The sequence below is a fragment of the Populus nigra genome, chromosome 6, assembly GCF_951802175.1.
Source record: "Populus nigra chromosome 6, ddPopNigr1.1, whole genome shotgun sequence".
Taxonomy (NCBI): Eukaryota; Viridiplantae; Streptophyta; class Magnoliopsida; order Malpighiales; family Salicaceae; genus Populus; species Populus nigra.
This window is the reverse complement of record NC_084857.1, coordinates 13616059-13639829: the sequence shown is the minus strand read 5'-3', so window position 1 is coordinate 13639829 and position 23771 is coordinate 13616059. Positions and strand designations below refer to the sequence as shown.

General features: G+C 36.4%; 3 protein-coding genes and 1 pseudogene across 3 annotated transcripts; 2 read left to right on the top strand and 2 right to left on the bottom strand.

Annotated features, from left to right (window-relative positions):
- The first annotated feature begins 1966 nt into the window (after nt 1–1966).
- On the top strand, nt 1967–4478 carry LOC133695948 (uncharacterized protein At3g27210-like). Its single transcript, XM_062117933.1, has 3 exons — nt 1967–2618; nt 3624–3701; nt 3831–4478. The coding sequence occupies exons 1-3, from the start codon at nt 2411–2413 to the stop codon at nt 4268–4270; spliced, it is 726 nt and encodes a 241-aa protein (XP_061973917.1). The 5' UTR covers nt 1967–2410; the 3' UTR covers nt 4271–4478.
- LOC133695949 (receptor-like protein EIX2) lies at nt 4454–7011 on the bottom strand (annotated as a pseudogene).
- A 1035-nt stretch (nt 7012–8046) lies between these two features.
- LOC133697625 (mannosyl-oligosaccharide glucosidase GCS1) lies at nt 8047–16955 on the top strand. The gene is made up of 22 exons (XM_062120315.1): nt 8047–8372; nt 8457–8530; nt 8648–8899; nt 9069–9243; nt 9412–9498; nt 9628–9696; nt 9773–9869; nt 10128–10210; nt 10952–11059; nt 11731–11852; nt 11935–12042; nt 12199–12272; nt 12665–12790; nt 13145–13212; nt 14631–14780; nt 14867–14917; nt 15048–15104; nt 15601–15738; nt 15903–15994; nt 16076–16185; nt 16356–16419; nt 16548–16955. Exons 1-22 carry the CDS (start codon nt 8073–8075, stop codon nt 16684–16686), a joined length of 2544 nt encoding a protein of 847 aa, XP_061976299.1. The 5' UTR covers nt 8047–8072; the 3' UTR covers nt 16687–16955.
- A 1479-nt stretch (nt 16956–18434) lies between these two features.
- On the bottom strand, nt 18435–23029 carry LOC133695835 (nuclear pore complex protein NUP54). Its single transcript, XM_062117795.1, has 9 exons — nt 22403–23029; nt 22239–22292; nt 21977–22036; nt 21765–21875; nt 20893–20958; nt 20730–20816; nt 19583–19684; nt 19339–19488; nt 18435–18994 (listed from the first exon to the last, which is right to left on the bottom strand). The coding sequence occupies exons 1-9, from the start codon at nt 22820–22822 to the stop codon at nt 18899–18901; spliced, it is 1146 nt and encodes a 381-aa protein (XP_061973779.1). The 5' UTR covers nt 22823–23029; the 3' UTR covers nt 18435–18898.
- Between the last annotated feature and the right edge of the window lie 742 nt (nt 23030–23771).

Sequence of the window (23771 nt, the reverse complement as noted above, 5' to 3'; positions counted from 1 at the left end):
GCTTTTATGGGATTGTTTTGAGGAGAAAGTTGGGATAGTGTGGTTGGGGGAGAGGGAGAGAGATATCAGTAGAGGACAAGATGATCCTCGGAGACTGGAAGTAGAGACTAAAGAGTAAGAATAATTTGTTCTGTTGTTGAAAATGATGAATATGAATTATTGTATTTGGCATTTTATATGGTTCATCTGAATAGACTCTTCAATTACATTTTCAGCATTGATAGTTGTTTGTAAATGCTCTATGGTTCTGGTATTTTGGTAAGGTCTCCACTCTAAATTTCTTGATTAGTAGATTTTACTTGCACAAGGTGCTGATGACATCCTAGGACCTGCATGTTGCTTCACTGTGCACAGCAGTACGCCATAGCAACAACTCCCAAATTATTTCTTTAGTTTGTCTGTGATGGAAGTTTCTGCTGAGTAATGCTCCCTTTTTCTCCCCAAAAAAGCCAAGAGAGTGATTTTTGAATCTAAGAAATATAGGGCGACTAAGTGGCTGGTTTTAGGTGACAATTTGCGAAGTGCTATGTATTCTATAATTTAAATGATCGTCCCAATTACCATATTCTAAATGAAATTTTGGGTTATTTAGGTTCATACAGAACCTTATTGAAAATCAGGGAAGTTGCTTTTCTACACATTAGAAGCCTCTTTCCACAAGTGACAAGCTCTCCTATCATGGTAACGAAGGTGTAGAAGTGCGTTGGTATCCGTTATTGAATGGTAGGAATTATTGAACTTAGAAAAGCTTCTTCTCTTTTCAGAATTTTTTACTGTGATGGTACTTCGTTTTCTTAGGCTGCGCCTTGAAAGCACAGATATCTATAGAAGACAACACTGAAACAGAGAGTTTGGTGACACAAGAATCCAGATCCAAACAAACTTTTCATTTCGAAATTTATGCATAGGAACCCAGTTGTCGGCAAATCAGTAAAACAACAAATTCATTGTTTTGAATCTTTTGATAGCTTAGTTTGGAGCATTACTTGTAAGTTTAAGGATCATAATTCCTAGTTGACTATACATGCAGTTATCATTACTTTTTTGTTCATGTTGTTGGATCTGTAAACTCAATCCAAATGGAGCTTTGCTAGAGTGGCCCAACAGGGTTCATGATGTTTCTAAAGAGAAACTAAATATGAAATTAGCTGCGAGTGAATATAGGAGTTTGACTAACTTAGATTTGGAATTTTCCGACTGGCATAACACTAACTCCACATGATGGAACTGCATAAGATCTCTGTTAGCATGCAAATGTTGTATCCTGTCTGAAAACTTCCACTAATTGGAACAAATTGTTGATCTAGCAGTTCACTCAAAATATGTTTACATGCCACATGCTCCAATCTCCATGCACCAACCCTCCTTTCCAAAGCGACCCAAAAGAAGAAAAGGAAAGAGAAGTGGACGATATTGGGACCAAAATTGGCTGATAACAGAAGAGGGATAGCAAACGTCAATTTCATCTCATAAGTTGAAGTTATCTTTTCCACCAGAAAGAAATGACATAATTACTTTCTTGCGTGTTTTTAAATTTCCTGTCCTTCTGTGACATCACCCAGGATTAAATTTGCAGACCAGGTGAAGGTAAGATAAATCTACCTCAATAATGAAGCACCCATATATTATTAATTCATCCTTCCTTTGTCATGAAAGATACGGTTGCATCGCATCAGTGCTCAACTCTTGAACAGTTAAGATCTGCCATCACCGCTACAGACATTATTAGGTATGTATTTAGAACTATACCCAGCAAGGCAATAAAAGCTCACACCAACTGTATATAATAGGAGATTCAATGGTAAGATTTTAAAACTGAGGTTATTTTCTATTTTATTTCATATTTAAGCCTTGTAATTGTTAATATATAAAATTAATTAAAATATATATAAGTTTACCTGAATATCTATATTAATCAATAAAATAAAAGCTAAAGAAAATGATTCTTTGGATGGAGCCTTGTAACAGGGAAATTGTGGGGGTGATCTTGGGATTTCTGAATGCCTTGTTCATTTATTTAAAGTTCAGCTAGCTAATTATTTTCATTTTCAAATCCACTTGATTTTGAAGTCAATAAACATCCAATGATAGAACACCAAAAAAGATCAGTAGTAGCAAAAGGGTCTATTCATTTCAAAGTAAAAATCATGGGAACCACCCAAAAAGCAGCTTTTCTCCCCTTGTCTTGCAGCTGCCACTAACAATTAGTAGTAGTGGTACAAAGGAAAACAAGAACAGGAAACTTCAAGAAAGGGGAGGGGGTCCCTCTGCAAATGCCATTACTTCGCTTTCAAGACCAATCAACTTCTTTCCCAGATTTTAGTTGGAGAGAGACCAACCTTTCCCCCAAACAACATTAAGTCGAAGTAATGCTTGTTCAGTAACGGATTGATAGATTATAGTTGCAGACATGGGCAATTGTGCTTCAGTTCGTAAGAAAACCGGCCCTGCTATGAAATTCAGTTGCCCCATTGATTCTCGAGGAAACTGTATCCATATTGAATCACCAGTGAAGGGCAGCAGCAAAGTATACGGTGATCACTCCATGACTGAAAAACTCAATTCCAAGCCCCAGTCCTTGTCTCCAACGCCTTGTCAAGCCAGTTTTCATGACATGGGTACGATTCTAACTTTATTTTATCATGTAAAATGTCCATCTTTTGTGGGCCATTATTACCTCCTGTCCTTTATTTATCCTTTTTTCTAATTTGCTTTCCAGTTGAAAGGTTTGTGGATGTCAAATGTTGAATAGATGTTAATCCTGTAAATGTTGAAATGGAATGCAAACGATGTCCCTCGTTAGGCTGCAACCTAAATTTCGATGAATGTAGCTGGCTGCATCTTGGTTATTGGATGAAATTCTTATCTGCCATGAAATTCGTTGATCTACCTCTGATCATCTATCTGATGATGAAAATGAAAAGGGACGTTTCAGCTGCAAATAACAAGTTCTTCCTATATAAGAAATATATATGAATTGTCCTCATGATAATGGTTGGGTTCTGGAGTTTGCTCTTGCTTAATTCTAAGTAGGTCTTCCAATAATACTTCAGTTGTCTTGTCTATCCTAGCTATTAGGTTAAGTTCTATGTGAGTATTCCATTTAACAATCTGAGTAGACGCCAGGCAGTCTTTTTGAAATCTCCATGATGTCTGCAAAGCATTCAACAAACTGCAGTTTTGGTTTATGAATTAATCTTAAGAAGCATGAAATATATGATAACTTAATCGGATAAAACTCCATATGATTCTGGAACTTCATGCTTGTAGATAGTCGTTTAAGGCCATGGCATCTTAAGGACGTTGTCCTTAACAAACCTCTGGTTAATATGAACATCCTGAGGATCTTCCATTAATCTACGCCCTATTTTTGTCTTGAACATGAAACACTGATCATCCATATTCGACTAGCATATAAAATTGAAAATTGTGCATGTTTACTCATCAAGATGTAATCTAGCATCATTGAAGATCATTTTACTTAAGGTCCTCAAGTGATGTGCTAACTCCTGCAGTTTTCGTATCGAGTTTCAGACTGCGTCTGAATTTATGTCGCTGTTCCTCTTAATCTGCTCTCTAAACCCGTTGAGCATTTGTCTTAAGTATGCCTCTTACTTGTTCAGGTAACCAAGAGGATATGTTTTTTGATTCTCATCCCTGGATAGAGTCTGATTGTGAAGATTACCTCAGTGTTGATGGTGGTGAGTTTTCCTTAAATTTCTTTCGGTGGCTTAATTTCTTCCAAGAAACTCCTACTTTTAACATAAATCATTGTTGAGATTTCTATGCGTACATCTTTGGTTTTCAATTAGGTTAACTCATTTATTCAGATTTTACTCCATCACGTGGCACTACTCCTATTCACCAAGGCAGCTATATAGAAACCCCTCCACGTGAAGAATCTCTCTGTATTATCACTTCAGCCAGGTCAATAGCTGAACCTTCTCCAGCTGATATGAAGAAGCAACTAATCGAGCTCTTTCGAGAGAACATCATTAGCGATCTGGCTAATAACAACCAAAGTTTCCAAGACAAAGTCAATGGCAATCCTATAGCTGCTTACCTCTCTCCGAAATGTACAAGTAGAAGTCCATATCAGTCTGCAGAAAGCTCTGTCCGCAGCAGTGAAACAACTCCACACAGAGATTCCAAATCTGGGAAAGAGAAACCAACTCATTCTGCACACTGCTGCCTTCCAAATGTTGTGCGGAGCCTGAGCTTCACTGAGAGGAAGAGGAGGCTGAGCCATGCCTATGGTGGTGGACAGTAATAAGCTTTTCCCCAGTCAACTTTTTTCTGTTCTTGAAAGCAGAACTGTATGGGCACACTGCAAGGAATGGAAACTAGAATACTTTCTCAACTATACTTGTCTTTATTCTGAAGAAAGCAATTTGCGAACTGGGTTCTATATATTAATATATTGTGCAAGAGCTTGTTGAGCTTTTCCAAAATCAAGAAAAACGAAAATGATTCCTTTCGTTTGCCTGTGCTTGTATTGTTATATGACCTTGATCCATAGACTAAGAAAATAGCTAATGTTCAATAATATAGTTTCGTCTGCAGCTATTTGAACAGAAAAAGAATGACAAATGTAAGATTTTTGTTTATCAGATGACACCGAGAGATGAGCTAGACATGGCGCAACTAGTGAAAACAAAATGTGAACAAATCTCCTCTCCAGGTCTTATGGAAAATCGGAGTAGACATGAAGAGATATTCCATTAGAGACTCTTGGATTTTGTTTCCTCCATGGTTCCTCATGTTTAGCCAATGAACTGCATTGACTGCGTTGCCACAATAACCGTGAATGTTAGAACATAAAATGCAAAGTGAAAATTTTAGAAAAGAAAAGCAAAATAAAAATGGCATATGTTACCTTTGTACTTATTAGCAGGAGCTCATCATCTCGTGCTCTATCTTCTTAAACGAGCTACATGCACAGCAATGGCCACAAAGATTTTGTCTTTCGTTTCGCCTACGAACTGGAAATAGACACGTTTCCATGACTTCATTATCAATGTCCCACAAACAACCCAAAACCCTAGGGAAAATCCTGCTGCCATGCCTAAGTAAAACCACAGCATTTTACCATCATCTCCATCCTCGACCTCATCATCCTTGAATTCTGGTACTGAACAATTGGTTGGTAATGGAGACCCGCGAAGCTGAGAGTTACCTTCGTATATAGATGGATCATCGAAGGTTTGGAATTGGTTGGTTGGTGGAATTGGTCCTGATAAGTTAGTGTATGACAAATTCAAGTGATTCAAGAAGGTCATGGTAGACATGCTTGGAGGAATCGGACCTGAAAGATGGTTATTTGAGAGATCAAGAGTTTCTAACCGTTGTAGGCTTCCAATCTTGTCAGGAATCTTTCCGGTCAATTGATTCCAAGACAAATTCAAGGTACCCAGGTATGTGAGATTAATTATCTCTTCTGGGATTTCTCCCTTCAAATTATTGCTTGACAGGTCTAAGACATTTACAATGCCAAGTGTGAGGTTGTACTCAAGTTGTCTTCCCTTCACGATCAAATCCGTACTCTGACGATAGGAAACAGTGAAGTCTGGAGGATCCTGCTCATAAAAAGATGGAGCTTGCAAGCCACTTAAATTGCCAAGACACGTTGGAATGAAACTGGATAAATGATTATGAGCTAGATCTAAGATATGGAGATGAGGGAGGCGACATAGTTGCCCAGGAATGTTTCCACTGAACATGCTGCCTCTTAGTCCTAACGCTGACATTATAGATAGATTATCCCCAACCCACTCTGTTATACTTCCAGACAACCTGTTTTCCCCAACATCTAAAAGGATCAAACCTGTGCAGTTTTGTAAGGACGGGGAGAGTTCTCCAGAGAAGTTGTTGCCGAGCAATTTCAAAACTTGAAGGTAGGGTGAAAAACAAATTGAATCAGGAATGTCCCCAAACAGATTGTTTCTGGACAGGTCAAGGTGACTCAAACTCATTTCCTCCCAAGGAATATTGATATTTCCAGACAAAAGATTATTTGAAAGAACAAGTGTTCCCAAATTCTTTAGGCTGGTTATGAATGGGGGAATGTTTCCATTAAGTGAGTTACCAGAAAGGTTTAGGCCCGTTAACGATGACATTTCTTGACAGAAATTCAGAGAGATGGGACCTGACAACAAATTACTCTTTAAATTTAGTACACTCACATTATACCAAATTGGGAGGGAGAACCCTCCAAGAAATTGGAACTCAAATCAACCCAAGAACTTGATCTAAATTCTAATGAACTGGGGATTTCCACCAAATTGATTACCAGAGAGATCCAGCAAAAAACGTTGAGGAGATAATTTCCCAAGCCAATTAGGAATCTTGCCTGAAATTGCTGCATTTTTCAAGGTCGGAATGGAAAGGCGTTTCCGAGTGCTTGGTAGGAATCAGTATTATCAATAACAGATGATTGGTAGGAATCAGAATACAGATTTAGATAACGGAGGTTTGACAGATTTCCAAGATGAGGGGGAACTAGTCCAGAAAACGATGCACCAGAGAGATCAAGATAACTCAACTCACTGAGTGAACCAATGTATTCTGGGATTGTTTTTCCTTGGAAATCGTTCCAACTTAAATCCAGGTGATTTAAGTACTTGAGCTCAAGCAAAGAAAGGCTTATCTTACCGCTTAAGCATGAAAACTTAAAACCCGCTAACTCTGTTGAATCACCAGGATCAATAAAGGTAGAATTGTATGGATTTTGAAGATGAAGCTTAATGACATGTCCTGTCTGCTCGCTGCAGCCTAGCCCGGACCATCACAGCAATCTTTGCCAACCCAAGATGAAGCTCATTGACATGTCCTGTCTTTAAGACCTTGTTTGAACCTAAGAAGTGCTTTCCTCTCAAGCTCAACGCATCCGGCAGCGTCGGAAATGCTGGAATTGGGACTCAGTTTAGTAGCTTCGAGGGAAACAAACTTCGAAAACAAGGAAAGGAAAATCAGAAATGAAAGCTGGAAGCAGGTTCTCTCTTTCGCCATAAACGTTCTGACACAAAGACCTCTCAATGCAAATGTTTTTATAGATTATGACGACGAGGAAGGTGGCGTCTGGTATGCACATAGATGAGTTAAGCTGTCAGCATTTACGCACTCCATAAGTCAACAACGAAGTGAAGATGACTATTACAAGTGTATGACCGTTGAAAAACAGTACATCAGTCGAGTAATGGCAATGATACTATTATTTATACGTAGAAAAATCAAGAAAATCATTATAATCCGTAAGATCTGGCCTTTCAAATCATATAAAAGGGAGGCTTGAACTGTGCTTTATAATTGGACTAGTTGTACTTTTTTTTTATTAAAAAAAACTTACCAGATCATATTCTGTTAACATAAAAAAAATGAAAATTGTATACTAACTGTTCCAAATTTATTGATTTAGGATAAGCAATTAGACTTTAGGAAAAGAGTGTGCGCGTGGGCACATTTGATTGTTTCAATTATATTAAGCAATATAACCATATAATAGGGAGCCAGTTAAAAGAATTTGAAACTAAAGGATTTGCTTCCTTGTAATTTTATGTTCGAACTTTATGGTTATTAATATAATAGTCACTGGAGACTTACATGATTGTTAACTTCAGTACCCGTAAGATTAGTCGAGTGCACCAAGCTGACCCAAACATCCACGTTAATAAAAAAAAAAGTATATTAAGTATACTAATTGTTTCAAATTATAAATACAATTAAATTAATGCACATACTAATTGTTCCAAACAATCAAGTGTATATATATATATATTCTAATTTTATGTAAATAAATAAAATTTTATACACAAAATTTCATGGATACATAAACAATATTTTATGTAAAGTCGTAGTTGATAAAAGCATAATGCAACGTCATAAATGGAAATCTTTCATATCCCTGGGCTTATAAATCTTTTTAGATGATGGGCCTACACTCTTGGTCAGTCCATATCCATTTTCCTTTGACCCAGGGCCCAGGCCTTTACTTTCAGGACTGAACTGAACTGACTTCAATATAAGCCAGTGGAAAAAAAGAGAGAAAAAAACAGAAGACGAAGAAGAAGCAGAAAATGACTCCAGGCAGTAGCCGGAGGAATGCGCGAAGCAGAACGTCGTCCTCCACCGAACCAAACGACGGAGGCGACAATTTTTTTGGAAACACGAAACCTAGACGGAGAGATAGAAATAAAAACCAGAATTCAATTCGGATTTTGAACGTTGACATCAAAATCATGCTAGGAATTAGCGTATTGGCTTTCTTCGTAATTTTTTTGTTGATTAATAATATTATTATAAAGCCTGCTGGAAAAGCACTAAGACCTAGGGTTATCACTCCATTTCCTTCTCCTAAACTCATGGACCTTCCTCAAGTAAGTAGTAATTGATTCCTCAACTAATCTCTTTATGTTTTTAATATCCTTTTTGTTGATTAGATTAATTTCTCATGGTTTCAGTTTCAAGGAGAGCACAGAGAGAGCTTATATTGGGGAACTTATCGTCCTCATGTTTATTTTGGAATTCGCGCAAGGTATTCCATTGTGATAATTACTTTCTAATTTATTTAGTTTTTTTTAGCGTTTTAAGGTTATTCCATTGTGCATGCAATTTTCGAATTGGAAATGGTGGATGCGGAATTGGTTGGCAGGACTCCTCGGTCTTTGGTAGCTGGATTGATGTGGGTTGGTATGAAGGATGGGATGTATCATATGCGACATGTGTGTCAAGACTCTGATGAGCTTAGCACGTATGGCTGGACGCAGCATAATGGTCGTGATTTTGGACATCAGGTGTTGGTTGATCAGGGATTGAAGTTAGCTACGAGTTTCTTGAAATCCAAGAGTGAAGGAAGTGGATATGGAGGTGATTGGGCCGTTCAAATTGATGTGCAAACTGATAAGTAATTGGCCTTACTCGTCACTTGAATGATTTCTCTGTTCAATTTGTATGGTGCGTTCTATGTGTGTTTTTTGGCCACTAGGTGGATGGAGTGTTTAAATGAGAAAATTCTGGTAGCTGGTTTTTTAAGCTTCCTGATGCAATTTGTGTTCCTCATGGTGATTTTGTAGATCCGAGTGGGATAATGAAATGCTGAGACATGGGCATTTGTTCTTCTATTTGGCTGATGAAAGTGGACATTTTCTAAATTTGGCAGGAGATACCTTTGACATCGATAAGAATTCTCTTTTAGCATCAGGTTCACGATCTGATATTGGGGATTGGCAGCTACATTTGGAATCCAAGGTAATATGGAAATGGATTGGCACCTATCATCTCTCACCTTGATTTGTGAATTATGCATCACCAATCTTCGTTTTTCCTTGTCATAACATTTGCAACTGTTAATTGTCTAGTGATGTTGTTTCTTTTTATCTTGAGTCTTGATCTGGAGCCAACTTTGTTGTTTTTTAGGATGTTTTGGAGCTCCACTATTCTGGTTTCAGGACACCTCATATTCACAATTTATCTGATCTTGTCCAGCACAATCTCGGAGCCCAAGTATTGCACTGTTTAAGTTTTTATTGAAAAATACCTTGGTGTCTAATATCTTAAAGGAAGTGTGCATGTTTTGAGTTCCTATTCTGGTTTGTCTTGATTTCTCTGTGTTGCTTTGCTGCATCTTGCCAGGTAAGAAAGTTTGGCCAACTGCTTCTATCTGACTCGTCTGAAGATTCTCCGAACATTCTAGTTTTTCAGGTATTGCGTGCTCATCATAATTCTTGTCCTAAAACACAGGGGACTCTACATCACGTTAGAATTCTAAATCTTGCAGATTTCTGCAAGTATTCCTTTCAAAGCAGATATTGTTTTTGTATCTGGAACCAAAGTGAAAACTTCAAAAGTAGAAGAACGTGTGCGCAGGCTTACAGGTTTTGTCCATATCAATTCCATCTCCATAAAAAAAATGTCCTACACTCCTAACCATTGAAGTTTTCTCTTAGTTGTATTATAATTCTTACCACTTCCTCTACGTGATTCTTTGTCCTGACAAACTGGGAAAGTAGAGAATCCCAGTAATGTAGGGTGATCTATTGTCATTGCATAATTATAATTCTTATGGCATCCTTTATTACACATGCCCTCTATATTTGCCATAAAAAATTCTTATTTTTATATGTACTGTTCAGGTGCCCCGCTGACAAGTTTATTACAAGATAGGCAAACAGAGTTTGATATCAAATTTGAGCGCTGCTTTAATGTTGCTGACAAGGTAAATACCTAGGGAAAGTACAACATGTTCTATTTCTCAAATTTTATCATCATGCTCAGCAATGAGTGCTTTGTTACTTACTAGATGTCCTTTTCATTGTCATGTAGGTGATGTGTTATAAGAGTTGTCATGATTCTCTGTTATGATGTACTTCAATTTTGAATACATTTTGGAATAATGAATGTAGGAGTTAAAATGATTCAAATTCAATAACTGAAAAATCTTGTGCAATTTTGGCATCTTGTTTAATTGTGAGTGCTCATGGTGTCGTAAGTGGATGTGGAGCCTATCCAAGACCTTGTTTCCTCTTTCTTAATGGTTTCTTCGTCACTCTTCCTGGAATTTCTTATTTGAGTGGTTTATCTTACTTTCTTCCAAAAGTGACTCTTGAAATGTTGCACATGTCTCTTTCAAATCCTTTCTCCTTCTATAAACTTCAAAGCTTTTACAAGCACATGCTCATCTTTTGGGCTCTTATCACTTATGCAGGAGGACATAATGTTAAAAGAGATATCCTCTGATTTCATTGGATAAATTTGCAAGCGTACAACACTAATTGATGAATACTAAAATGTTATCCTTTGCGCAATAAAGCATGCATTTCACTAGGCTATGGACATTATTCGCTGGCATTGAAGAAGTTTTTTTTTAAGGATTATGATGAAGTGGCAATTGTAAAGTCCCAAATATATGTTTCCTTTGAATTAAAAGAATTCTGACTTCTTCTAATTGTTTGCTCAGCTTGAACCTGAATCCACAATTGTTGGTAAGGCTGCTATTGCTAATATGTTGGGGGGCATTGGCTACTTTTATGGTCAGTCAAAGATTTCATTCCCTGAAAATTCTAATGTAAGTTGTATGCATTTGTTTTTTATTTTCTATTTATAGTGCATCCTATAATCTCTTTAATAAGTGTGTAGTAGTTAAATGCTCAATTTAAAATCCTGTTGTTCATTAATAGCATAAATTCCTACTCTCTGTGTTTTGAGTGCTGATTCATGTCTCAAGTTGAATACTTCTTAAGGTTCCGGTTCTTAGTTGTTTAACTTGGCTACTCCTTTTGCTTTCAGAATTGCTGCAGTTGTTCTAAAAGCACAATTTGATAGGAAAAGGCTTTTGAGAGTGTCACATTTAATCCAAAATTGTGACATAAGGGCACTATTTGATAGGAGAAGTCTTTCACTGTCTTAGAAATGCTAAAATCAGTGCTCATATGGGTCTGACTTATGTGAAGTGTACTTGTTCATGTCTTTTCAGTTAGGATTCCATGTGCCATGTAGTGCGTGGACTGGTAGTAAGAAAGAAATATTAAATTATGAGTAAGCATTATCTATATCAGTTCATTAGATGCCAGGAGCTCTCTTTCTTCTACACTTATCTCGTTAAAGTGATGTTTTTCTGCATTCACAATTCATCCAGCCTGACTGTTTCTTTTCATCCTAACTGTTTCTTTTTTATGTATGATCCGTCATATTTTTTTATGTCTGGAAAAGTCATACAATTGGCCATTTTCCTTGCAGCTTAGAGGACATGATAATTTTATTTCATACTGGCCAGCTGAGCTGTATACAGCTGTTCCAAGCCGACCATTCTTTCCAAGGGGATTTTTATGGGATGAAGGTTTTCATCAACTGTTGATCTGGTCAGGTCTAATTTCCTATTACAGTATGGAGTTAATTTGTATAGCTGTTGGGCTAACTAATAATTTTTTTGGGCATGATCAGGCGATGGGATATCCATATTTGTTTGGATATTATTGGTCACTGGTTAGATTTAATGAACATAGATGGATGGATTCCACGTGAGCAGATTTTGGGTTCTGAAGCTCTAAGGTATCATAATTGTATTGTTCAAATATTTTGAAGTGAATTTAAATCTTAAAGTTTGGCTGTCTCCTTTAAAAAAAATCCTAAAATTTGGCTGGAGAGATTATTTGCCACATTCATCCTTGAAGTAATTTTGCAATGTCTTTTCTGTTGTAATTGCAGTAAGGTTCCAGAGGAATTTGTTGTTCAGTATCCATCTAATGGAAATCCCCCCACCCTATTTTTGGTTATTCGTGGTAAGGCTATTTGCAATTACATTTTCATCACCGTATTGTACAAATTTTGCACGCTTCTTTCTTGTGTGATAGAATTGCTTTAGCTCTGCTAGTCTTAAGGCAGAGAGCAACACCTATCTTTCTAAATAGCAAGAAAAGTCTTCTAATTTAATGAGACGCCATCTTCCTTAAAAGTACAAATCATGTAACTATAAAGAAACTTATTTTCTTCTGTCTCGTTTGCTAAATCTTGGGGTGGTTCAAACAACTTCATTTCACTTTCTTATAATTTATGATGTGCATGTTCTTTCAAATACTTGCCAAAGATTAAATTATTTGGTAAATGTTTTTCTATGTGCACTTATAGTCAAATTGTTTAAAGATGATTGCAAATGTGGTGTTGCCATCTCCAGATCTACTTGATGGGATGGAGAAAAATAAGTTCACTGCCACTGAAAGAAATGGGATCACTTCCTTCCTTGAACGGGCTTTTGTTCGCTTGGAAGCTTGGTTCCAGTGGTACAACACAACGCAGAAAGGTATTCCATTTTTCTACAGCTATCAATTCTGCACTGTATTAATTTATGTCAGAGTTTTAAATAGGTTTAAGCAGCTGGAGGTTTTTTGTGAGTGTTAACTGTAAATCAAAAATCAGCTGTCAGATCATGAGAGAGATTAGCACACAACCAAAAAAGTTTGGCATAAGGATTTGTTATTTACTTTCTCCCCTGCCCAGCTAACTATAAGAACAATTACATGCTTCTATAAATTGCTGCTCAGCTTAGTTGTTGATGGAAAAGAAAGATAAATATGCCCTTAGCCTGAAATGTATACTAACACACTTTTTCAAAATTAAGGTGCTTCCTTTACTTGTTTTATCTTTGTGGATGCAGGGAAAGAGATGGGCAGCTATTATTGGCATGGGAGAGACAACAAAGTAACTCGGGAACTAAACCCGAAGGTGAGTTTACAGTTTCCTACTTTTCAAAAACTTTGAAAAGTACAAATAAGCCCTAAAGATTATAGTGGTGCCATGGTGGTGACAGTTGGATTTTTAGAAGAATTCAATTGGGCCCCTATTTCCTAGTAGTTTCAATTATGCTCTTATGTTCAACTTCATTGTAAAAACATGATAACAAATGTTACAACTCATATGCACCGTTAGAAGATGGAGAAATGCTTGCACAGTATCCAATTAATTGGCTGAAAAATGTTGAAAGTGAAAAAAATACAAATTAGAGAAAAGAATTGTTTAAAGTGAATTTTTCTATTTTGTTAAAATTAAATCAGGCAGGAAAATTATTTGAACTTTTCTTTTCAAAAAAACCCTGAATTCTCACACTTCTAGCTTTTACTAGAGGACAATATTATTTCATCTTTTATAAACCAACATGAAAATGTTCTCAATTTGAAGGAATTATATGAAGAGCTAATAACAATTAAACAAAGAATTGCCAAGAGCTAGTCTGACTTCTCTCTGAAAATAGAAATTTGGAAACCATTTGCTCTTCCCTGTCTTTTCAAATTGTCCAACAGATAGCCACTTGTACCATTTACAGAGCCTTTTGCGTTAATGTTTGCAAATGAGATAATTCACTGATGATTGGCTTCCCTTATCCTTGTGTTCTCTTTAAAGTATCTGCAGGAGAAGAATCCATGAAAGAAGTTGGGAAATCATGTTATGGTAAAGGGCTTGTCACACATTAAATTCAAGGGGTAACGGTACACAAGAGATTGAGAATTGTATTAAAAACAAAACTAACAACAGAAAAATCAACAATAGAAACAAACAATAAATAGAAGCATAATGTATGTTAAAAGAAAAGAAAGGGGAACATAAAGCCAAAGAGAAAGCTTGATTTCACTAAAATATCAACAGCAGAAACCATAGATCTGGATTAGAATAAAAGGAGGTAAACTTGATATGTATGGAAGATGAAGACAATAAGAAAATAAGTATTTTTCCTTTTCTTTTAAAAAATGCATAGGTAGGACTTAAAAAGAAATGTTGTCAATAATTTTTAGCTTTAAAGATGTCAAAGAAAGTGATATGGCAGGTGTCTGGCATTTTTGTTCTTAACAGATTGTTAACTGTTACCAATGGAATTGGAAGAGAGAGCTTAATTGAAACCACTAAGAAACTTCGAGGATTTAGGGTTTTCTTTTCCCAGGGCCCTATCTTTTAAGAACTAATGTGTGATTTCCCTACTTTTTCCCTTTGGACTCAAAGAAGTTGAGACTTGAGAGTATGATTGTCAAATTTTATGCAAATATTATGCATGGTGGTTTCTAAATTTACGTGGTATTATTGCTAGTAGCTATGCTGCTGTTTCTTCCCATCAACAACACTGGTAGTCTGACATTATTTCTGTCCTCTAGACACTTTCCTCTGGGCTGGATGATTATCCTCGTGCTTCACACCCAAGTGACGAAGAACGACACTTGGATCTTAGGTGTTGGATGCTTCTCGCCGCAAATTGCATGCAGTCCATTACTCAGTTGTTTAAGAAGGATAATAAGCCTGAAAAGGTATACCTAGGAGACTAGTTATCTGGAACATTGTTAAAACTTAAAATCAAATTCACTCTTTATAGTCGTTGAGCATTTGAATGCAGGAATATGGTTCAACAGCTAAGCTACTTTCAGATTTTGACATGCTGAATCAGGTTTGTATATTGCAGTTCATTCCTTTTCTGTTAATGCTACTCAACTGGTACTGCATAATACTTGTGAGATATTTTTTTTTTTGCTGGGACTTCCTGTTTCTTTATATCCTACATGCTTAATGTTGTACAGATGCACCTTGATCCTTTGGTTGGAGCTTATTTTGATTTTGGGAATCATACAGAAAAGGTACGCTCCTTTGTTTCTGTTTTCTTAGAATTTGGTACCTCTAATGTATGTTCACTGACACACTGGATTACATGTCAATGATGCTCAGATTTGCTTATTGGTGTAGTTATTTATATTCTCCTCAATATATCAGTATCATCTATGTTGTCTATCAAGTTACTCTGAGGATAATATTTAATTAAACTTGAAAAACATCTTGAACTCATCCTCCTGGATGAATGCTCTAATTTTTTATCTTTAAGTCAAATTCTGATTGGTGCCAGACAACAATTTGCTAGTTCTGCCATTATATTTTATGAAGATGTTAAAATTACAGGCTTAGAATTGTAGCATGCTCCCATTGTAATGATTGACTTTAGCTGAATCCTTGGGCATTTTTGTTATGCGAGGTGCATGCCATGTTGGAATCAATATTTTGCTCTTGTACAGTTGAACATGGCATCTCTTTCTTACGAAATTTTCTCACTGATGCTAAACATTGCTTTGAGCATTCTAGGTTCGTTTAAGTTGGAAAGAGACAAGGGTGGGAACTCGAGAGCTTGTTCGTGATGTACTAGAAAGGCCAGTATCAAGACTTGTCCCTCATATTGGTTATGTCAGCCTTTTTCCATTCATGGGGAAAATTATTCCATCTGTAAGTTTCACCTTTCATGGAACGTTGGTCACTGAAAAAAATTGTTTCGCCAGTTTCTGTGACTCACTTGTCTTTGCTTCCTTGCAGCTTGGTGTAGCTATGCCTCTCCTTTGTTCCTTTCCGTTGAGCTTATTGTAGTTTTTCTTGTTTATTTCCTTATGCAGGATTCGTGGATTCTGGAAAAACAGCTTGACCTCATTTCAAACAGTACCATTTTCTGGACAGACTATGGACTCCGTTCTCTTTCCAAAACAAGGTGAATGTTTTATCTCTTTTTGTGGTCGTTTTACTTCTAGATACTGAAATATTTCTGTGACATTAATCTTGTATGCAACAGTTCCATGTACATGAAGCGCAACACAGAGCATGACCCACCTTACTGGAGAGGCCCAATTTGGATGAACATGAATTACATGATTCTATCTGCACTCTACCACTATTCCAAAGGTATCATCCACCGACTCGATCTACTAGGAAAAATGGTCCAATGCAGTTTTTGCATGAAGTTTTGCTCTTGAGACTAGAACAACCGGCGGCCTTTTGGCTGTGAGGTTTTTATTATTATTATTATTTGGCCTCTTAAGGTTCATGCTTATGTTTAATTTAAATTTTTGCAGAGAATGGACCGTATAGTGACAGAGCCAGAGTAATCTATGATGACTTGCGGGGTAATTTGATTAGGTACTGTACACTGCAAAGTGCAAACCCTATGTAACGAGATTGTTGCACCACGTTTTATTTCTCTTTTTTTTTTTGGAAACTATACACAATTGTCACTTTATTCAAGAATTTGTGCCGCCTTGCTGCAGGAATGTGGTTCGCAACTATCACCAAACTGGGTTTTTGTGGGAACAGTATGACCAGAAGAAGGGTAAAGGAAAGGGTGCACGCCTGTTTACTGGCTGGACATCACTTGTCCTCCTAATCATGGCAGAAGCTTATACCTAAACATGTATAATTTTATTTATCCATGGAAGGAACTTAAAATACGAACCCCGAGAAATATGATGTACGATCCATTTGCAAGCAAGGGCTCCCCGAATGTGGTTTCTTGCACAATTTGAGGAGGTTGAATTTTTGGGTAGAGTGGCCATGCACTCTGCAAATGTCTTGTCTTCTTGCTGTACAGCACGCAAATTCCTTCCAACTTTCCTGGTCTTTCGTTTTTGGTTTAACAATAAGGTATTTATTTGTTAATCGAGATTAAGTTTTTTTTCTGGGAGTGTTAATTCTAATAAATTTTTGTAAGTGAAATAGAGTAAACTTGAACCTTTATATAAGTTTTATGGCTTCACAAATCTTCCTATTCTATTTTCTAAGAAAAATCACAAATCCTTGAATTTAATGGGCTAAAAGATACCCGATAGGTGGAAAATGCTATGGACCATGTACTTATTGACAACCCGAACCTGTATTATTTTACCAGATTAGTCGTGGTTTTGGTTCAACAGTATGTCCAGCGAGCCTGGTTTTTCAATCAATGGTGGTGGGTATTTCTATTCCTATCTCCAGGATTTGAGAGGCTGATTTTGTACGACTCTGTGTCAGTATTGAGTTTTCTATTGTGAGGATTCCTTGGGTCCAACATTTTTTTCGAATAACTTTTAGGCTAAAGGCTATATAAGGCTTTCGACTAATTACACAAAAATAATTTTAAATTCTTCGTGCTGATAAATGTTTGGGATATTTAAATTGTCAAAATTAAAGTTGTTTGGTTTGTAAAAATTCCAGTTGTTAAATTATCGCTTATAACTTTTTGTTATTTGCCATTGTACCTTTGTGGCTGAAGCGGGTTTTTTTTTTCATGGAATTGTGTGTCAATATATAAAATTTTGAGCTAACAATTGAGAAATTCAAACAATATTTAAAGAAATTCAAACAATGGCCGAAGGGTAGTTGCTAGTTTACTATTTCGTCCCTCAGCAAAACTACTATATTTTGGATTAGTCGAAACTCAAGTAATCGGATGCACCTTTGGCATGGAATTAGGGGTACTTTGTCCGAAAATCACAACAGGAAGCTATTTGTAGTCATAGCTGCAAGAAAACTCGGAAGCTTAATTTAGCTGGTAAATAGGTTTATTGTCCGCGTTATTATTCAGATTTCGGATATTTGAAGTGGTTAAAAAAAATAATTTTTGAGAATATAATATGATTGATCTGAACGATGCACAAATACTAACCTTAGAACATCTCCTTTTTTCTTAATTATGTCTATAAAAACATATTTGGTAAATTTTTTATATTCAAAGTGCTTATAATTTTAACTTAACAGACGATTAAATTGAGGAAACAATCTATATATCTTCATGTATTCCACGTTTTTTTTTCAAATATACCCTTCAGTATATTCATATTCTATAATCACTCCGTCAATTATTTTATTAAAAATTAACATCACATGAAATGCACATGATAATTTACAATACTGAGAAGCTGAGAGTTTTTATCTTGAGGCAAAGTCTATAATATCCTGAAAATTTCATGTCCATAGTTAGTAACCTTAAAAATATCTAGGAGAGTTAAACATGATGGCGTGGGCACAATGATATCGAACCAATAAGTAATTTCAGTTAAACTGGAGGAATCAAAACCTGGGAGTTCGAATCCTGGTGCCCTCGCCAAATCTTGCAAGTTCTACCATGAATGGCCAGAAACCCGTTGCTGGGTTGAAAACCTAAAACTTCGAAGAAGGACTAGGCTAGAAATCAGTCACGTTACACTAGGCTTGCACATAGTTGAATTACAAACTACTAATCTTTACAACCAGCGAAATAAAGAGCTTATTAGGGAAACTCCTTAAGACCCTTGCTCCCGAGAGCTGCGAGACTCCTTTGATCAATTGAAATCCCCTTTTGACAAATGCAGTAAAAGCTAACAAGATCCATCTCGTACCCTCGCCATCACTGATGGTGGTGTGACGTCACAAGCAGAAACTAACAAAATTTAAGACAAAAAATGGGGTGGATGGGGGAGGGGCGGTGCTAAAAAACACGGACACAACAGGGAGGGGAGAGAATTTTGAGATTAGTTTTATGACAGCTCTTGTCGGAGTTGAATTGTATCAATCACAGATCACTTCTTAATTGAATCAGTAACAAAATGGCAACATGTCCAAGAATCAGCAGGTGCTTGTATCTCTAGTTCAAGTATTGTGTCATTTATGTGTCCTCAGCCATCATAATTTCCATGTCCCTAATATCCCGCTTCAACACATTGCCAAGCCTTGCAATAGCTTCAGTCTGCTGTTGTAAAACCTGCCCACAAAACCAGTCACTTGTTATTTATCATACATATTCCTTTGAAGATCAAAGCAGGTGTACTATAACTGTAATTGCAAACTGTATAGGACCATTTAATTCATCAAAATAGAAAAATGATCATCTCTTCGCACAAAAAACGGTTTTGCTGCAGTGCCATTCCTGCTTTATTTTGAAGGACAATAATTAATAATATTACTCCAGACTAAATGTTTACTATATCATCATGGTTGTAAAATACATCGATGGGTAAAGAGAGAAGCAACGAGCTGGCAATAAGGATCCCAACTGATAAAGTAACGTCTATACCCCACATCACTTCCTATTTGTCCCACTCTTACCTCCTGCATATCAGCAAGACTCTCTTCATGTATTTTGGTTGATCCTGGAAGATAAAGAGAACCGCCGGCACCAATTCCATTCGCTTGAACACGAGATACAGTGAGTAGGTTATGAACTCTCCTTGAAAATTCTGCTCCAGATCCTTTTAGCTGAAATGGTGTCAACTTGTTAATAACATCTCCAGATGCAGGTCAAGTGATAATACTAAGTGTAAAGATGAGGGTGAGGACAAGAAACACCTGCCTGCCTGATTATCGCAACTAACTTCTCAGCCAATTCAGCTTCCCCTTTTGTTAAGGGCAATCGGCAACCCTTGCCCTCCAATGCCTCCATTATTCTCATCACCTTCAAGCATACGATAGGGGAAGGTAGATGTTAGAATAAGTTATCCAGTAATGAATGCATAAATTTCCTACACAATAATGCTTCGGAGCAGAAACAGTTATTATGATACCCCACAGTTTGATTACAATATCACTTTGGACCTTGGGCTTTAAATTTGACGAGTTTAGAATTAAATATAACTTAGTCCCTGTAGTTTATTGGAGTAATTAATTAGTCCCTTTAGTATAAAAATGATTGAATAGTCTATTGACCAAAGTTGACCATCCTCAATTTAAAGAAGGTTTTTGTCCCAACAATACATTCTTTTTCTAATCTCGTGTATCTCTTTTCTTTTTTCTATTTTTCAAAGAAGGAAAAAAAAATTAAATTAAAAAAGAACATGGATTGACAAAAGGACTGAGTTGTTAATGGATTTAAATTCATAGGGATTGAGCAATACTTTTTGAACCACCCTTGAGGACCAATTCATTAATTTCATTAAACTACAACGACCGAGTTGTAATTAACTCGAAAATTTTAATCTTGTAGCAATTATTGATGCAATGTTAACCATCTACAATTCCCATAAAAATAATGGATAGAACAGTGGCATGAAGTTGTGCATTCAAATCAAATAGGATTTCTTGAGAGATTATGGATAAGAGGGCAGTTCAGGGAAACAAGTAGAATCTAATACAAAAAATAAAATATTTCACCGCACCACCTGCTCATGAATCTAGGGAAAGAAAAACCCTTAACCTTTCCTACATTCCTTTCATTTAGTGCATACACTTAACATAAATGTTTGTCTGACTTTGATATACAAGTGTCATGGAACTATTTCATGCACAATTTTAAATTGGAACTCAGGGTTGCAAAATGCATTCTCCCCTTGAATGTTAAAGAAACGTACAAGCCAAAGGGGATTTCAAATTCTGAGAGCTTATCTCACAAGTGCATACTGTTCATGATGAAGAGTAATTCAGAAGATGACAGCCATACAGACCAAGTGGAACAAATAAATTTAATTTTATGGTGCAGAGAGAGAGGGAGCACCCATTCTCACCCTTAAAAGACGCCTTTGAAGACTTTGCTCTTTTTGTCTCATTCTTTCAATCCATGGAAGAGTCTCAGCTTGAAAATGCCTTTGAAGCTGAAAAGAATACTTGCATGTCAAAACAGTATCCAGAAGATATGATGTGTGGAGTGGAAAGGCAGACAGACAGTACCATTTTTACATTGCTTTGGGTCATTCGCAATCTCTCTGCATCTGAAACAATTACTTCATCTTGGAGCTGCATCAAATTAGCAAGAAGCATTCTAATGTTAGAAAATTCAGTTAGCATAGTCCATTAACAGAAAAAACTGACTGCAAGGAGAACTGCAAAATGCATAAAGCCTTCCAAGATAGAACCTTAATTTTTTTCTAGTATATTTTCCTTATACGAGGAATTGCAATATGCAGCGAGTAAAAGTAAGCTACCTAATCCAGCCTGAATTAGACTACACCTTCTGTATATAAATATATGACCTCGTTCTTAGCAGTCCTTAAAATGATGATCTGTGTCAATTTTCCTTCACAAAAACATTTCTTGAGCTACTTTAGCCACTCTTTCAACTGGAAAGTTGTGTTTCAACAGTTCTTCAATAACAGGTGTGTGGTCATCTGATTACCTAAATTTTTTATACTATCAAGCATATAGATAGGTATACAATCATTGATTGAGATTGGTAGGTAGAAACCAATCTGAGAACCTTAAACCAACTAAGTTACATCATTTGAACTCAAAATCCTCTTCAAGTCATAAAGGACCAAGGAACTTCATAAAACATACAGCATATTCTTAGTAGCACAATCTAAGTTGGCAGAGCAAATCAAATGATAACTATCACTAACCGCATTAAAAAAGTAAAAAAAAATCTAAAAGATATGACCTTCTAAGCTCTAACTTCTAGCTTTTAGAACTCCTCCAAAATTGATACTTATGAATCTTAAAGAAGTTGATGGCCAATTGTTAATCACTCACAAGACAAACTGCTGAATAAAAAATCCTATTCATAAAAAAAAATACAACAACGCCTCAAATTAAGAACAAACTACCTTCAGGCGGTTAGAAAGATCTTTGAAACCTTGAGCAAGCTGAGGCCAGAGGCGTTCTCTATCTGCACTGTCCATACCCTCTAGCTTTGCCATAGCCTCCGCCCACATGATCTAGCAAAAGCAAACTATTCTCCAAACTTAGCCAAACATAAAATCAACGAGAGCCACAAAGCAGTGATAAAAGCAAACTAAAATTAAAGTGATAGACTCACTTCTGATACACCAGCAGGCTTCACTCTATGCTGTGGATCAGTTACACTTAACAGCAAATACTGCCAACACAACCATGTCAACCTCCAAAAATCTAATTCCTTAATCAGACAGGCCACTTTGAAACAGCAAGAAAATTACCAATCGGATTCAAGAGAAAAAAAAAGGCACAGAATTCTATACCTAGAAAGCATGCATTTTAATTATCCTTTACTTTCTATGCAACCAAACACATAAGGTCATAAAAAAAAAAACGAAATGCACCTTGAATGCATATTTAGGGTTCCCAGGCTCCTCCTTGTAAGCATCCACAATTGCCTACGATCAAAACTCACAATTATATCTATATTAAAAAAGAAAAAGAAAAAACAAAGAGAAACCGATCTAAATTAGGGTTTTAGGCAAAAGAAAAGAAAGGGAAAACAAACCTGAATGTCGCGATCGGCGAGAGAGAAAGGAAGAGGAGCAACCGGAGCCATCTGAGTAGTCAATTGAGGAGTAGGGAACGGTGTCATTTGAAGTGGCGTAGCGAACGGAGTCTGCTGCTGTTGCTGCTGAAATCCGAAACCAGTAGCAGAAGGTTGTTGAAAAAACGGAGTTTGTTGTTGCTGCTGCTGCTGCTGCTGTTGAGTTTGAGAAGTAAATGGAGTAGAGAACAAAGAAGAGCCGAATCCTCCAGAAGCGAAAGCCGGCGTTGAAGGAGTGCCGAATGCTGGTGTGGAAGATGGGGTGCCGAATGCTGGTGTGGAAGATGGGGTGCCGAATAAGGGAGTAGAAGAGGGGGTGCCGAATGCCGGAGTGGAAGACGGCGTGCCAAAGGCAGGAGTGGAAGACGGAGTACCGAACATTATTGTCGTTGGGAGAGAACGGAGAGGAGAGGAAATATTTGATTGATGGTGATTTTCAAGTCATGTAATGACAGTACCAGTGCCTTATGGAGCTCAAGTGTTTGACTCTTTGCCGCTTTGAGTTTTTTTTTTTTTTTTTTTAATTTTCGAGTCAAGAAGAATTGATGTTTAGGTTTGTGGAGTTTGGTTTTACGGAGAAGGGATCCTCTAAGGACAGCGGAGCGGGTTGTTAAGAACTAACTAGTTTTTTTAGGATAGAAAAAAAGTTTGAATTTCAAATAAATCTATAAAATTTGAAATAATTCGAAATTAATTTTGATAAATATTGAATTGACAAATAATTAAAAAAAATAATGTGAATCTTGGCTATTTGTAGCTGAGAAAATATTTTTAAAAATAAACTTTGGTGCATATTTAAATTTCAATGCTATATTATATAAATATTTTTAAAGCAATATATTTTTAAAGCAATACCTCATAGATTAATAAGTTTTGAAAATAAAAAATCTCAATTCATCTATAATTTTATTGTTTTTAATGTGTTTTTAACACATTTTAATAATAAAAAAATCATTATATTTATATTTAGTAATATATTCCAAGCTGTGTAAAAACCATAACATAATCTTAAAATTATATATCACTAAAGATAAATAAAATATAATATCATAAATTTATATAAAAAAAAATAGAGTCTATGAATTAAATGTAGAGCCTCAACCTTCGGCATCGTTTGGTTCACATACAGCCACAAATATTGTTGTTTGGTAAATACTCCTACCACAATTTTACACTAGTAGGTCCCATCATTAACTATGGCACAGCCACAAGTTTATAAGAAGCAGCTCGTTGTTGTTTCATATGATGAGAAAACTCATGAATTGTTCATGGGTTGTTTATAATGAATAGTAGAGTATGGCTCTATTGTTCCAGTCGAATCGGTCCGGTT

Coding starts and splice junctions, on each gene's coding strand:
- LOC133697625 (XM_062120315.1), top strand. CDS start 8,073: ATGACTCCAGGCAGTAGCCGGAGGAATGCGCGAAGCAGAACGTCGTCC. Junction 8,531..8,647: donor TATTTTGGAATTCGCGCAAG/GTATTCCATTGT, acceptor ATTGGTTGGCAG/GACTCCTCGGTCTTTGGTAG. Junction 16,186..16,355: donor ACTCTACCACTATTCCAAAG/GTATCATCCACC, acceptor AAATTTTTGCAG/AGAATGGACCGTATAGTGAC.
- LOC133695948 (XM_062117933.1), top strand. CDS start 2,411: ATGGGCAATTGTGCTTCAGTTCGTAAGAAAACCGGCCCTGCTATGAAA. Junction 2,619..3,623: donor AGCCAGTTTTCATGACATGG/GTACGATTCTAA, acceptor TTACTTGTTCAG/GTAACCAAGAGGATATGTTT. Junction 3,702..3,830: donor TTACCTCAGTGTTGATGGTG/GTGAGTTTTCCT, acceptor TCATTTATTCAG/ATTTTACTCCATCACGTGGC.
- LOC133695835 (XM_062117795.1), bottom strand. CDS start 22,822: ATGTTCGGTACTCCGTCTTCCACTCCTGCCTTTGGCACGCCGTCTTCC. Junction 22,293..22,402: donor TCGCCGATCGCGACATTCAG/GTTTGTTTTCCC, acceptor TTTTGATCGTAG/GCAATTGTGGATGCTTACAA. Junction 20,817..20,892: donor CCCAAAGCAATGTAAAAATG/GTACTGTCTGTC, acceptor TATTCTTTTCAG/CTTCAAAGGCATTTTCAAGC.